Source organism: Tursiops truncatus, chromosome 2, assembly GCF_011762595.2.
Source record: "Tursiops truncatus isolate mTurTru1 chromosome 2, mTurTru1.mat.Y, whole genome shotgun sequence".
Classification (NCBI taxonomy): Eukaryota; Metazoa; Chordata; class Mammalia; order Artiodactyla; family Delphinidae; genus Tursiops; species Tursiops truncatus.
Genome location: NC_047035.1, coordinates 78,103,749 through 78,119,816, shown reverse-complemented (window position 1 = coordinate 78,119,816; position 16,068 = coordinate 78,103,749). Strand labels below are relative to the sequence as shown.

Here is a 16,068-nt window from a genome sequence, read left to right as displayed (position 1 = left end):
TAAATATAGGGAATGAGATATATTTAGTGAGGCTAGTATTTAAATTTCATAACTATGGTAACATGAACATAGGAACTAATTCATTCAGAATCAGACTGAATGGAAAACTGAATTTTGGTGGGTGTACCTTATATTTTATTTTCAATACTTTTATATTTTGAGATAATTGTAGATTTGCATGCAATTATAAAAAAACAATTGAGAGAGCCCGCATACGCTTCATCTAGTTTCCCCAATGGAACTAACTATGGAAGCATATCACAGCTAGGAAATTGGCACTGATACAATCCATCAACGACATTCAGAGATCACCAGTTTTAGTTTTACATGCACTCATGTGTGTGTCTGTGCATGTATTTAGTGCTATGTAATTTTATCACACACATAGATTGATATGGCCACCAAACTACAGAACATTTCCATCACAAGGATCTCTTATGCCACCCTGCTGACACCACCCTGGTGGGAGAATAGGAGCATTGCCTGCTTCCAACAGGCAGGAAATGTTAGAGCAGCTCCCAGATCAGTCCTACTAACACCACCGGGCAAGAGAATTGGAGTACCACCGCCTGACTCTGCATGGGTGGGGTGGGGAGGGAGATCAGCTCCCAGTGAAATGAAGGGTGAGCAAGATGAAATTTCCCCTTAGGGTCTGGCTAGGGTAGGACGGGTATTGCCACAAAGGCTTTCCACGTGAGGCTTCTCTTTTGTTGGTTCCTTGACTGGAGGAACAGACTTTTCTTAGAGCTTACTTTATCTGTGTCTGTTGGCAGTTCCAGGATGGAGGCCACTAGAGTTCCTGTCTGGGATTTATGGAAGGCAGTAAAGAAACCTAAAAAACTCATCCCTCATCACCGTCCCAAAGTCCCTAGCAGTCCACCTTCTTCTTTCCTCCTTGGAGTGTTCCTCTGTTTGCTTGTTGTGTTATGTCCACAGTTATAAGAGGGAGGACCTGGGAGGCTCCATCTTGGCTAGAACCAGAAGTCTGATCTATACTTGATTTTTTTTTTTTTTTTTTTTGCAGTACGCGGGCCTCTCACGGTTGTGGCCTCTCCCGTTGCGGAGCACAGTCTCTGGACGCACAGGCTCAGCGGCCATGGCTCACGGGCCCAGCCGCTCCGCGGCATGTGGGATCTTCCCGGACCGGGGCACGAACCCGTGTCCCCTGCATCGGCAGGCGGACTCTCAACCACTGCACCACCAGGGAAGCCCAATACTTGATTTTTAAGAGGAATAAGTAGATAACAGGTATGTTGATACCAATAATTAATTCACAGAAGCAACTTTTCATGATGTTATCATTTTAGTTTCACTCAGTACTCTACATGTGTCATAAATATTATGCCATAGTAAGTGACAAGAGTTCACTTTCAAAATGAGACTATTCTGTAAATAACTCCTGAAGCATCAAAGAAAATTAAATTCTCTCTGTCGTTTTGTGTGGGTGTACTGAGATGAGTTTAATTCTCCAAACAATGGTTGTTTTCCACTTAACAAGAAACCTACCAGCGAACCAATTTGGCTAAAAGAGATTTTATTGCACATGGAAAACTTGGAGCAGAGTTAGATAATTGACCAAATATGAGGACAGTTTTAAAAATAGCACCACTGAAGATAAAGATCCTAAACAGCACTCAGAGATGCAATGTCTTTCTTCAAGTACGTGGAGCTTATTATGTAGAAATATCCACTGGCTAAGCAAGACAAAAGCATTGATTGAATAAACCACATCTGGATTTCAAGGGAACCCCATTTAGCCACAAAATTGGATTCTTCCTCTTGTTCGTATCTACATTTGCAAAATAAGCATCACTATTTTGATTCTGTTTAGTTAGAAATAATGTTTTTTCAAATCAGAGAGCTTATTCCTTTAAAATATTTTGGTAAGTGATGTGTAAAATGAAAGACTAAGAACACTTTGGAGTTTCCACATTAGGTGAAAGCAAGCCTGTATCTCCCAAAATTATTTGAAGTCCTTTGTTCAGAATCAGTCACTGAGAACTGAATATCTTCTTGATCGATGCTGAGAATTTAAATAGTGTTCAGAAAAAAAAAATAGTGTTCAGAGAGACTGGAAGGGTAAAAGATACTTTATTGGAAATGACACAAGCTCTGAAAACAGTACTATATTTTCCTAGCAAGACACTTCTTCTGGTAAAAGGTATATTGGGACACATCACAGTCTCAGGGTGGTGACATTATGAAATGTTAACTAGACCTTCTACTCCCACAAATATCTGAGGAAACAAAGAGCATTTGTTCAGTCTTAACCACTGCCCAAGACCAACTTTTTTTTGATTAAATTTTATTTTTTTTATTGAAGTATAGTTGATTTCCAATGTTGTGTTAGTTTCAGGTGTACAGCAAAGTGATTCAGTTATATACACATTCTTTTTCAGATTCTTTTCCCTTATAGGTTATTACAGGTTATTACAAAATATTGAGTATAGTTCCCTGTGCTACACAGTAGGTCCTTGTTTTTCTATTTTACATATAGTAGTGTGTATATGTTAATTCCAAACTCCTAATTTATCTCTCCCTGCCACCCTTTCCCCTTTGGTAACCATATTTGTTTTCTATGTCTGTGGGTCTATTTCTGGTTTGTATATAGCACCAACTTTTTAAAAACTCTGTCTCCATGATTGCAACTGAAGTAGATGCTTGGGGAAGGTGTGCTTGGTCTCTCCACAGTGATCTCCCTATGAAGTAGAGGAAACAGAAGGAATAAAACTCTTACTCATGACAGATTCTCTCAGTTTCACGTAAACGTGTTCCACGTGAGAAAGTAGGCAAGCTTAACATTTAAGCTTTCACGTTTAGTCAGAATAAAGGTTAGTTTCCAGGTAGATCAAAGAAAACTCTGACTACACAAAGATATAAACTATGGAACAATATTTTAGGGTTTGCTCTTTAGGCCCGAAGCATGGGCCCTTCTAGAACACTGGAGCTGTTCTAATAAACAAGGGTTTCTGCCTCTTGGGATCGCTTTTGCCACTTCCATTACCATTTTGGGGCCCACACCCCTGAGTTGGACAAAATGAGCACAGTATACCTAAAGTTTTCCATTGCCCGGTGTGGAAGCAAAGCCTCAGCCCTTGTACCGGTATCTACGATGTGTTTCCGATTTATCATCTTCCGTTTTCTATTCGGATAGAAACTCATGGGAAGGGTGGAGGGGATATAGGTCTGCACCCCCATCACCATCTCCCTACCTGCTCTCCTCATCTCTCCCACCACTTTGGGCCGGCGGTTTAGTGATGTGATCCTTGAGTGGACACAGAAGGGACTGATTGTGCCAGTCTAAGGGCTCCCTTTCTGCACCCGCAGGAGTAGGGCTCTGGACAGAGGATACGGAGTGAAGACGGCTCTACCCACTGGTGGAGAGATGAGCCTAGCATGAATCTTTTGTGACAGTTATAAATATTGAGCTACAATATTATACAGCAACTGGAACCCCTCCCTGGAAAATAGCATATTTAAATAGAGTTTGCAAAAGGGTTAACTGAACAGAGGACACCCTTCCTGTTCACCCATAAAGAATGTTCTCAGCTGAGGACTACCCAGTCCTTGCAGGTGTGTCTTGGGTGATATGATGCTTTATCTGGTTACATCCTTTGGGTCATGCTCGTGATTGTTCTGCTCACTTGTCAAAGCCACACCAGGGGTCAACGGCAGATTCTTTTCTCAGTTCTCAAAGGCTGGCTCGTCTCTCTGAAATGACACACACATGGAGACCTACTTATTTGTGTGAGTGCCAGTATTCTCAATCGAGTAACTGCTCGAGACACCTTTTCAGCTGTTTTTATTTTGGAGGAACAATCTCGGTTTCCTGCCTCTGGTTAACACGGGTGATTGGCTTTAGAGAAAGCCTTATTTTTATTATTTTTTCATTTACGAAATTAAGTTAGAATCTGTAAATGTAAGAGGAATTGGTTATTTGTAGACCTAACCAAGAGGAGTTTGGAAATACTCATCATAAAATAGCTGTAAATATTCCCTAAAGCAACTGCTTTCAGACTCTCCACAGAAAGACAAAGCCTACAGTAATATATGTGGTTTCATTTTATGTTCATGATAGATTCCTCTTTTTAGACTGTAATTTGGAAACAGTTCAACAGCTGAGTTGGCAACTAAAACCCACCCTCTAAAACATATAAGTGAAATGTGGATGCTATAATCCTAAGGGCAGAGCCTGCTCCCAGTTTGGCATTCTTTGGTTCCAGCTGTTGACTAGAGATAAGTTAGATTATAACAGTAAAACCAGAAAATGCTGTTAATGCAAATTCCTTGCATTGCATGTCTCTCTTTAAAGAGCAAGTGGACATTCTTGCAAATGACCAGAATAGGAGGCTATTTGTCTTTTCTCAGCCCAGCGACTGTAAGTAGATATGGAAGGCAAGGCCTCATGAATTTTATGTCACATTTAATTTTATTTTAGGGAGGTTAAAATAGAGGGCTTTAAAGCCTCAACCAGGCATGTCATTTTCTTTGTCCTTCTCTGTTCAGTGTTTCCTAGTTCACCACAACAAGCACTTACAATTTTCATAGTGAGGGAGAGGTTATTTTAGATCCCCAGTTATACATACCATGACGTTAAGACGAAAATTAAAATGATACAATCCCTTATACAGTACCTTATATAGACAAAGCGTGTTTTCATGAAGCAATCTATGCTTGCATGGGGATGGAAGAAACCGGCAGACATACGCAAGGCATCTTGGACTCTTGGATACTTGTACAGTGATCACTCCAATTTCAATTATTCCCTCCATGGTCCCCATGAGTTCATTTTTATCTGTCTATCTATCCATCCATCCTTTGTTTTCTCTCACAAAAGATGTATGACAGCTTACAAAGATAGATGGACAAATAAAATTTAATAGTGGAAGAAAAAGGAAAATGAAAAATAGATGTGGGTGTGCAAGATAGACGATAATGATTTGTAATCATGTTAACAATTGGGCCACAAGTGTAGTTTTCTAAGATTTTTCTTGGCCACTGCCAAAAGGAAAATCTGGTTGGTCACTAGATTCAGGATCTACGGGATCAAAACAAACCATTTACTTGGTAGAAGCCCTTTGTTCTTGGAACTAGAGCCAGACAGGAAATTCTTCTAAGAGGCTCGTAAAGAAGACAGTATCCTGTGATGAACACCCGTGACAACATCTTTGCAATAGAGGTGGTGACCTATTTCTTACACAACGCACCCCCCCCCCATGTAGGCTGGTGACATCATATTCAAGAGCAGGTCTGTAAAAATGGATTCTGCAGCTGGCAGTCAGTCCAGCTTCATCTAGAATCTGACCATGTACACATATGAAGTCTCAGGATAGTGTATGGACCCAGTCTGTACTTAATAAAGGTAAGCAATTAGTATTATTGCTACACACTGTTGCGTGTCAGATGTGTGCCTACTTCTGATGGCGAAGAGATGGGCTCCACGCATGCAGCGGAGTGAACTTGGTGGGCAAGAGCATCTCTGAGCTCACAGCTCTCACCTCCCACGCACTTGTGTGATCTCAAAATGCAGCCGCGTTCAAGTTGGGTGATGCCACATGTGGGCTCTCTAGGGAAGACAGGCTTGCTCCAGGTAACGCTTGAAAAGCCGAAACTCCATAGTTACAGCCAGTATGGGGAGGAAGCCAAATCTGAGCTAAGTGGAGAACCTTCCCAGCAGAAACCTGCCAGCTTCAGCTCTTCGTTCTAGGAAGATTCAGACTCCTTTTAAGGAGTTAAAAAGATGAGAAGTCCTTTGGGATTTCCCAGGATGGAAGAGAGTGAAGATTTGGCTTTTCGCTCATTAGTCCCAGGTGACTCCGAGATCCAGCAGGATCTCCCGTCTACATTCTGCTCCCCTTCCCTCATCCTCCCCGTCTTGCCCTCTTTTTCTAAATCTCATTAAATGGTTCATCACAGTTGGTCCTATCATGTCAGAAGGCAGGGACTGCCAGACCCTGCCTAGAACAGAATTCATCTGGAGTTGAAATACCCTCCGCCTGGGTTAATCTCCTCGGCGGTTGCACGTAAAGCGCGGGGCAGCATGTGGTGGAGATTAGGCATGCCTCGGTGTTGAATTCTGAGCTCCAGGATGTGTGTGGGCCCGCATCCCTCACAGCCACGTCACTTTCTTCTTTTAATGAAAGCTGAAACCCAGCTCCTGCCAGAGGACAGTGGGAGTGAACAAATGTATAGGAAAAGAAAATAGACATGGTTAGGAAGGCTGGCTGCCCGACCCCTGGTCTGGGCTGGAAACAGCCCACCCCCTCCTTCCTAGCCCGTGGAATGCAGGAGGGGCTGCAAGAGAAGCCAGGAGGGCTCCTGGGGAGGAATTAAGGTTCGGTATGTTTCTGGCTTCTCTGTAAATACTGGACACCTCCGAATGGAAGAACAGCTGAGAAGAGTGACTGCTAATCCCCCAGTGCCAGGAGGAGGCCTGCCTCTCCCTTCTAGATCCCAGCAGATGGTGGATGAAACAGGCTTCCCTCGAGGCAAGGGCAGCAGGAACTGTCCCACCTTCTGTTCCTTCAGCCAGCCCTGCACGTCTCCCTCATGGCCTGTCCCTGCCCAGAAGGGCCTCGCCGGCCCTCGAGAGCCTTGGGGACACGCCCCGGCTTTGGCTTTCGCCGTCCGGCTGGGATGCTCAAGGTCAGCCAAGCTGGACTCGGGCCAGCACTGGCAGCTTGGGAAGCCTTCAGCGAAATTCCGCGGGCCTGGGGAAGAACAGCCAGGCAGTGTCGCCACGTCTCTCCCTCTGTGAATTACCTGGGGAAGAGGGGCGATGACTTACTTAAAATGCACATGCACTCTTCCAGGGTGAAACCTGGGAATCTGAATTGCTGTTAGAGGTAACTTGGCTGCAAGTGGTTCTAGCATTCTACTTGGGGAAACAGCAGCCCGAGTGGACTGGAAGGCATTTGGGGTGGTGGATAGGAACAGGGTGTCGTCTGGTGCCTGGATTTGAAGCCTTACTCTTCCGTTTGCTCAGCCGTGTGACCTTGAGCAAAGCAGGCGCAACGGTTCCCTACCTCATAGGATACAAACCAGTCTTTCTCAATGGCAGGGCACAGCCATTCTCGGGTTTTTAAATCAAGTTAGTCACAATTCATATCAAAAAATGTAACTGGGAGGTTGGCTACACAGCAATGTGAATGTGCTTAACGCTACTGAACTGTACAATTTTAGTTGGTTAAGGTGGGACATTTTATGTTTTGTATATTTTACCAAAATTAAAAAAAAAGAGAAATGTCTAGACTGCACCAAAGTTTAAGTCATTTTTATATACTTACGTAGACACGACAGAAGCCAATCTCAATTTTCAAATTAAATGGATCCCTGAAAAAATTGTGTCAAATGAAAATCAGTCATTGAATCTTATTTTCCATTGACTTATAATTTAAGTCAATATATAAAAACAGCGTTTAGAGTTTTAAAACGTGGAAATTGAGCAGTATTGCAATGAACAAATATCGAACCATCATAGATCTTTAAGGGGAAAAAAGTGTTCTTACCATAAATATAGTGCATAAGAAACTATGTTTTGTTCTAAGTGGGAAAAAGTGAAATTGTTTTTAAACATTTTAAGGGTGAAGATTATTTCATGAAACTGGTCTCAGTATTCCACTGACCTACCCACCCCTGCTCCCGGGCAGACTGATTCCTAGGTGGGTGGACTGGAATTGGCCTCCTGCGCCCTGCAAGTATTTACAAAGGATTCAGGGAATAACCGTGGTGTTCAGTGATCTGCTAGACTTTCCAGGAGTTCTCTTTACACATACGGCAGTGAATGTGGGAATGTGCCACCAGTCACTCCCAAGGAGAAACTCTTTCTTTCACACAAGTGTTAATGCACTTCAGTCCTACTCTGCTTTAAAAATAATGAAATACTTCCTCAGGAAGGCTTTCTCTGAACCCTCTTTTGAATCCCTCTTTTTGTGACTATCTCAGTGATTCCCTCGTTCTTCCTAGTGTGTACCGTAACTGTCCCTGACTTGTCTGTAGCTGCTCTGCAGTACGAGTCCTGCTCTGTTTTATTTCTGTCTTCCAGCGACTAGCACAGTTCTTGTGCCGTAAATATTTGCTGAATCAATAAGTGAATGACATTGACCCAAATCTTCAAAAGTGAGAGCTATAGCTGCCCCCAAAAGTATCATTATTACTGAATTGTAATAGTTACAATTTGCTTTGTATCTTCTATGTGGCTTATATCACTTGTCTCTAATTATTACAATAACTAATCATCTCTGCCTGAAAGGAGTTACTGTGTCCTTTTTCAGAGGGGAAAATTGAGGCTTATGAAAGTGAAGTGACTTGCCCAAGAGCAAAATAGGTAGTAAGTGACAGAGGCGGGATTCAAACCTAGGGATGTTGGGCTGTAACACCCGTCCCATTTCTCCTTCTTTTTGGTTCTTCTGCATCTGCCTGAGCCAAAACAGCTCTGCTCTTTGCATCCTGTCAACAGGCATTTTCGCTGAAAAAGGCCTACCGTGTGGCAGAGGGTGATTCCAGCTGGCGTGACCCTCACCTGGCTCCATCACCCAGCCGCCCTCATACTTTCTTCTCCAGACCAACCCAAACATGGTTGGGGAGCTCAGCGGGGAGGGCCCAGCATTCCCCAGTCTGGACAAGTATCTAATCAGCAGGCCTCCTTAGCATATCAATCCAAGACCACTCCAGAGATGGATGCCTGGGCCCAGTTTCTATTTTTAACTGGTGTGAAGGGGAGGAAAAACACAAGCATTAAAAATCAAAGTGCCAGTGAAGAACTGAGAATACAGGGCAACCCAGGGCAAACCAGTGATCTGTGTCCTTATGTCTCTCTGTTTCTTTCTCTTCTCCTTGATTCAAGTAATCCCTTACTCCAAAGTCTCAAGATCCTCCACAAAGAAGCTGATGTCATTTATACCAGTGCTTCTCACACTTCAGCATACATATGACTCAACTGAGCATCTTGCTAAAATGCAGATTCTGATTCAATAGTTCCGGGGTGGGGCCTGGGACTGCTTTTCTAATTCACTCCTGGTTATGACCATACTGTGCATCCCGGCGATATGTTCAGTCGGTTGAAGTTGCTGTTATCTTCTTGACAAGAACATTTCTCTTTCAGTCTTGTCTTTGTCTGGAATAAACGCTTTTGCGTTATTAAGATGAATGTTCATCTCTCCACCAGCAGGTGGACAAGCAACCCTTGGCATTTGTTCCTTCATTCCCTTTGGCAGCAGGGGAGTCTTTCCTGGCCTAAAGGCAGGAGTCTGAGTTTGAGAAAAACCCTGGAATCATGGAGGAGAGCCCCCTGATGTCCCAGCTGGGGTAAACCTGCCCTCTCCTCCAACAAGACTGGGCGGGCTCTCACAGCAGCTGTTTCCAGCCTCTTTCCCTGACCAGCCCCTGAGCCATGCGTAAATTGGGGACCAAGGTGGCCTTGGTTAATCTCAGCTTTCTGCACAGCCCCAGCTCTCCGAGTTGTCATGCAGGTTGGTGGGGACTAAGCCAGGAGGGTGCCCTGTCCCAGGCACCCGTTTTCTGGCCACCCAAATGTGCTGCTGTGGTGCCCTTTGGGCCCATGAGGACTGCCAGGGCTCTGCTCCCCCAGCTTTCCGTCCGGGAAGATGAGAAGCTGCCGTCACTCCCCTGCTGCCCTGGCCCAGCTGTCAGGACCCCTCAGCGGAGGGCGGGGTGCCAAGCCTTCCCCCTTGCGTGTGGCTTGTTGTCTCTTAGGCTGGCGGGGCTGTGGCGAAGCCAGCCACAGCACACCCAGGGGGCACCTCCACCCAAGAAGGGGGAGGGGGCGGGCTGGCGTCACCCGGTCTTCCCCTGCCCCCTACCCTTCACCGCCTGCCCCTCCCTAGCTCCCTATTTGGCCATCCCCCTGGTTGCCCCCTCCCCTTCCTTACATGGTCTGGGGGGCCCCCGGGCTGATCCTCTCCCCTGCCCTTGGCTCCATGAATGGCCTCGGCGCTCCTCAGTGGTGCGAAGGCGACCAAATAAGGCAAGGTGGCCGACCGGGCCCCCCACCCCTGCCCCCGGCGGCTCCAACTGACCCCGTCCATCAGCGCGCTATAAAGCCGCGCGCCCCGCGCGGGGCACCAGCGCCTGCCACACCGCCCGAGCAGCCGAGCCGAGCCCGCCCCGCGGACGGTGAGTCAGCGCCGCCCGCCCCGCGCCTGGAGCCGGTGCCCCGCGCCCCCACCGCTCCATCACTTTTTTTCTCCTTAAGACCAAACTTTTCATTTGGTTCGAACTTCTTTTGTCCTGGGTCTCGGTCTTCACTGGAGAGGGGCGCGTGGAGGGGTAGCCTTGGGCCCCAGTAGGGCTTTTGGGGTCCCCGCTGCCGTGTGCTTTTCCCTCTAGCTGGGGCTCGAGCATGGATCGGGGTGTGGATGGGCCCGAAGTGGCTTCCCGGTTCGTGAGAAGGCGAAAATGTAAAGGGCCGGGGAGGACCTGCTAAGGGGTGACCGTCCCTCTTGCACTGGGGCAGGGGAGGAGCCTCCTGGCCTGGGAGCCTGGGCGGTTCCTCTCCCCTGCAATGCAGCTTCTTCCCACCCTCCTTTGTCTGCCCCGAGGGGAAGGGAGACGACAGCGTCCCCCGCCCCCCTCCCCTGCCCGGGGACCCCCATCTGCCCTGTCCCTTCCTCCGGGGACGCGGACGAGGCCAGCTCCGCAGGCACTGAACGTAGGCCGCCTTGCTCTCGTCCATCCGTAGACCCCACTGAAGCTTCGCCAAGATGTGCGACGACGAGGAGACCACCGCCCTGGTGTGCGACAACGGCTCCGGGCTGGTGAAGGCCGGCTTCGCGGGCGACGACGCGCCCCGCGCGGTCTTCCCTTCCATCGTGGGCCGCCCGCGCCACCAGGTAAACTTCCCGCCCCGCACAGCCTGCCCTCACCTGGAGCCGTCTCCAGCCCCGCTCCACACCCCTTCCCGCCACCTCTTCAGCCCAGCAATCCAGGAAATGTCTCACCTGCCCCTCCTGTTCCATGAACTCATTAGGTCAGATAGGAAACGCTGGATTCGCTTCCAACCTCAGCCCAGGCAAGCAATACTCACACCCTCCAGCAAACCAGGAAACGTGCAGCACCGCCCCCCCTCCCCCAGTCCACTTCAGGGACACAGCTCTGCCAGGGGTCCAACTTCCTCCTGTGAAAAGGCGGCAGCTTCTCTTTTCCACTCCTGACCTGCATTTTTAGTCCTCAGTATCTTCTCTAGCTCTTATACATCTCACTTTACTCCTTGGCCTCCCTTTTCAGTCCTGTTCAAAACTCAGAATAATACAACGTATCCGAACCAACCAGGAGCCAAGCCACATTGCTCCCTCTTGTTCACAGCCAGTTTATAGGGTTCCCAAAATGTAATCCATCTGCTTCCTGGCTGTTGCATTTTTAGAAGCCGGTTATGACCGAGGCAGTAAAGTGCCGTGGTGACAGTGACATACCACCTTGTTTGTTAAAAGAAATGCCACGCTCTCTGGCTTTGCCTCGGTGCCTGGCCAGACACGCTGCCAGGGGGGAGAGTGGTATTCCTCAGTGTTGGCGGACCATGCGTACTCCAGGACAGCTCTAGGAGGGCTGGATTTCCCAGACAGGATGGTAATAGCATATCAGTCCATCTTTTTATGTTTACTTGATGAATGTCAAACTCTTTCCTTGGGAGAAATACAGTGTGTCATTAATTCAGTCATTCCACAGTGTAGTCATTTATATTCCAGTTGACATAGGTGGTGAGCTTAATAATTTAATGAAGGCATTATGGTATTTTAAAAATGAGGCGAGGCTCTGCTTCTTCCGTGAAATAGCTTCATTTCTTCCCATCCCTAGTTATATTCTAAACAATAGAATTATACCTCTTGGGGGTGGAGTGGGGAGAAGGTACAAGATTAACTTTAAATGATATTTCTGAATTGGGGTAAATTCCTATTGTTTCTTATTTCTCGTATTCATAAGATGTCACTTGACTTGGACAGTTACGTAGAAATGAATAAGGCATTGATTGTATTCCTGACACGGTGGAAGCTTGATTTTCTCATTACTTTCTTCTTGTAGGGAGTCATGGTGGGTATGGGTCAGAAGGATTCCTACGTAGGTGATGAGGCCCAGAGCAAGCGAGGTATCCTGACTCTCAAGTACCCCATTGAGCACGGCATCATCACCAACTGGGATGACATGGAGAAGATCTGGCACCACACCTTCTACAATGAGCTCCGCGTGGCCCCTGAGGAGCACCCCACTCTGCTCACTGAGGCCCCACTGAACCCCAAGGCCAACCGTGAGAAGATGACCCAGATCATGTTTGAGACCTTCAATGTCCCCGCCATGTATGTGGCCATCCAGGCGGTGCTGTCCCTGTATGCTTCTGGCCGTACCACAGGTGTGTTGGGATTGTGAGATAGTCCCTGATTAATTACATTCCCAAGTCTTCGACCTTGCTGGGAATCGGTCTCCCCAGTGAGAAAGGAATGATCCCTTTCCTCACGCTCCCTGGGAAGGTGTCTCTGCTAAGGGAGAGGGGTAACAATAATATCCTGAGGTTGGTCTCAGAGCACACTTATTTCTAAGAACTGAAAGAATACGGAGTTAGATCCTCCCCTTGCCTAAAGTATGTGATGTCACACATTGAGCCTTTGCACAAACTATCAGCCTGGAATGCAGCAGTCATTGGTGTGTGTTCACACCATCACAGCCCCTGGGCACACATCCCTACAGGGTCTGAGTCAAAAAAGAGAAGAACACGTGTAAGTTAGAAGAGAGGAAAGAAAAACACGCCTGGTTGCTTGCATAAGGTGCTAATAGCTGGTAAGAGGGATGGTCATTTGAAAGTGTCCTGGGGAAATTTTTCTACTACAATATTTAAGAGGATAAACTGTTGCTGGCTTCAGATTTGGCATCCATTATGCTCATTTTTATTCTTCGTGTGTAAGGGATCTAATTTTATCTGGATCCTTGCCCAGCGCTAGTATCTCTTAGCCAGGATTGGAAGTAGGCTTTGACATGGTTAAAGCAGTGGTGTCCTCAGAGATTTACCTTGTTCTTGTGGATTTTCTCTGACAGGCATTGTTCTGGACTCTGGGGACGGCGTAACCCACAACGTCCCCATCTATGAGGGCTATGCTTTGCCCCATGCCATCATGCGTCTGGATCTAGCTGGTCGGGATCTCACTGACTACCTCATGAAGATCCTCACTGAGCGTGGCTACTCCTTTGTCACCACCGGTGAGTGTGTGTGTATCTGCCGTAGTATGTGTCTTGTTTTTTACCCTCCCCCAGCGAACCCCCCTACCTCCTCAAGGTTGATTTCATCTTTCAGAGCTTAACTGTGACACGCTTTATTTCTGCAGCTGAACGTGAAATTGTTCGCGATATTAAAGAGAAGTTGTGCTATGTCGCTCTGGATTTTGAGAATGAGATGGCTACGGCTGCTTCTTCCTCCTCCCTGGAGAAGAGCTATGAACTGCCTGATGGCCAAGTCATCACTATTGGCAATGAACGCTTCCGCTGCCCTGAGACGCTCTTCCAGCCCTCCTTCATTGGTGAGTTGTAGGGTCTGGTGCAGAAACACCGCTTGGTGGCTCCCAGGGTGAAAGCTATTATAATCAACAATGATTAAGGGGCCCTTGTGTTAAAAGAAGTCATAGCTTGGAGTCCCACACAGCTCAGCCTCAGGTCCCGATGGCTTACAGGGATGGCCATCACTGCTCCGTAGCAATGATATGATAAAGGATGACACACTGGCTTCATCTCAAAATGAGGAATGAGACAGAGTAGTAACTGAATAATCCATACCTATCTGCAAGGAAGAGATGATGACTCAAGAGTGCTGCCTTATTCTGATATGTTCCATCACCAACTAGCTAGACGTTGCTTTCATCACTCATTATTAAGTGTAACAACTCTCCAACTCACAGTAATAACTGGACCTTTGTATGTCACCAGACATCTTTCCTAAGGAGTGATTTCCAAGAGGAAGCTTGTCAGGATCTTATTTTAGTCCATAAATAAGAATTGCATTAATTTACCGTAAATGTGTGTCTCCTCCTTTTCTAATCCATCTCCGTACTCTGATGGGTACAGCAAGTGTTCCCTCCAAACAGGTGCTAAACACAGTTGTTTGTTTCTTGGCAGTCCGTTGTGGATTTACTGTCTGCACTTTTAAGACACCTGTTCCACAAAACCCTGCAATGTGTCCTATAGAGGAACATATGTTTCAGAGACAAATGGTGACAGTTTACCAGCATAGAGGGGTACTATTCTCTTCCCTCTACCCTGGCCCCCTGGCCTGAGGGCACTGTGATTTTTCTTTTTTACACTTGTTCCTAGGTATGGAATCTGCTGGCATCCATGAAACAACTTACAACAGCATCATGAAATGTGACATTGATATTCGCAAGGATCTGTATGCCAACAATGTCTTATCTGGAGGTACCACCATGTACCCTGGTATTGCTGATCGCATGCAAAAGGAAATCACTGCCCTGGCTCCCAGCACCATGAAGATCAAGGTGAGTGGGGGAAGCAAAACAGGTCTCTCCGTATTCCAAGCAGAATTCCTAACTCCTTTCCCCTCACCGCCTAGCTTCCCGTTTCCCATAAACTTTTAGCTTTTCTAACACTTTCTCTGATTTTTCTAGCACTTTTCCCAAGATAGGAGACTTGGAAACACTTTCAAGCAGTGGATAAAAATAAATCTTTGAAGGAAAAAAAATATCTAAATCTTTGAACACATTTTAAAAGACCCCTGCTTTCGGGCTAGCCTCCACCATGCATGTAGCTTATTGCCACATTATATTCTGTTTCAGAGAAGTGGGGAAGTTCTATTTTATAGTGACTTTGATAGTGGAAATGATGAAATAGAGGAAATGCATTAAATTTGACTCAGCCATATTCATTTGTGGGAATGAAGTATCACATTACAGTGAATCGATCACCAATATACTTTCTGTGAATCTCCCCAACATGCGCTCTGTTGCTTGGAACTTCAGAGTTCACTGGTGGTTTTTGTTTTCATTCTGCAGATTATTGCTCCCCCTGAGCGTAAGTACTCTGTCTGGATTGGGGGCTCCATCCTGGCCTCCCTGTCCACCTTCCAGCAGATGTGGATTAGCAAGCAAGAGTATGATGAGGCAGGACCATCCATTGTCCACCGCAAATGCTTCTAAGGTGCCTTCTCTCTTAGTCTACCTTATGTTCAGGATGACGGTATGATGCTTCTTGGAGTCTTCTGAACCACCCTCCCTCATCTCTCATCAATCATTGTACAGTTTGTTTACACACGTGCAATTTATTTGTGCTTCTAATATTTATTGCTTTATAAATAAACGAGACCAGGACTTGCAACCTACAAAAGCAAACCTCTCTCATTTCTTTTTGGGGTTTGGGGTTTGGGGTAGGAGTAGGATGGGGCCAGTGTTTGTGTACTCAGTCTGTGAACTCGTATATTGGCGGCCTTGACACCGGGAGCATTGTAATATCACAGCACCACAAAGTTCATCAGATGAATTAGTGCGACTTTTAGCTGAGAGTTACAATATTAAATTTTGATTTTACCCTTTGGGACAGAATCATGAGGATATTTCATATCTGAAAAGCAAATTAGGTTTAGCTCCACATAAGCAAGAAACAGAATTGGAGAACACAATTCTCTAAGATTCGTTTCTATGAGGACACTGAAAATTGTTGTCTTAGCACATGTTCCAGTTGTTTTTGTGACTTTGCAGAAACCACGTAGATATTGGTAATGAGAAAGTCGAAGATTATTTTAAACAGATTAGTTTCAATTCTCATTCTCTTCAATTATCTTCCTGAGGGCCATGCATGTTAACGGTGAAACACGGAGGCCAGCTGACAGATAAGCCCGGCCATGTCCCATTCCAAATATTCCCTAAATAAATCAAGACCACTGGGCATGTTCAAAACAAATGTGAGGAAACAGACACCAGATACCTTTGCCTAATCAGTGACTAACTTCTGGGACAGACGTCTTCAGTCTCTTCAGTTCTTTGAAATCCTGGGATCGTGGGTCGAATGGAGTGAAGTCTATAAAATCCTGAGGAGTTAAGGGGAGCAGAAAGCCATGATATT

The 16,068-nt window shown here is 46.2% G+C and overlaps 1 protein-coding gene across 2 annotated transcripts in view; it reads left to right on the top strand.

Annotated features, from left to right (window-relative positions):
* Positions 1-15,327, top strand: part of ACTC1 (actin alpha cardiac muscle 1) — a 36,551-nt gene extending 21,224 nt beyond the window's left edge. For both annotated transcript variants that reach the window (XM_073800711.1, XM_033851420.2), the window contains 7 exons: positions 1,025-1,248; positions 10,700-10,850; positions 12,037-12,361; positions 13,042-13,203; positions 13,329-13,520; positions 14,308-14,489; positions 15,003-15,327. In XM_073800711.1, coding sequence (XP_073656812.1) covers positions 10,722-10,850; positions 12,037-12,361; positions 13,042-13,203; positions 13,329-13,520; positions 14,308-14,489; positions 15,003-15,146 — 1,134 coding nt within the window. In that variant the 5' untranslated portion in view covers positions 1,025-1,248; positions 10,700-10,721 and the 3' untranslated portion in view covers positions 15,147-15,327. The remainder of the gene's footprint in view (positions 1-1,024; positions 1,249-10,699; positions 10,851-12,036; positions 12,362-13,041; positions 13,204-13,328; positions 13,521-14,307; positions 14,490-15,002) is intronic.
* The last annotated feature ends 741 nt before the right edge of the window (positions 15,328-16,068 follow it).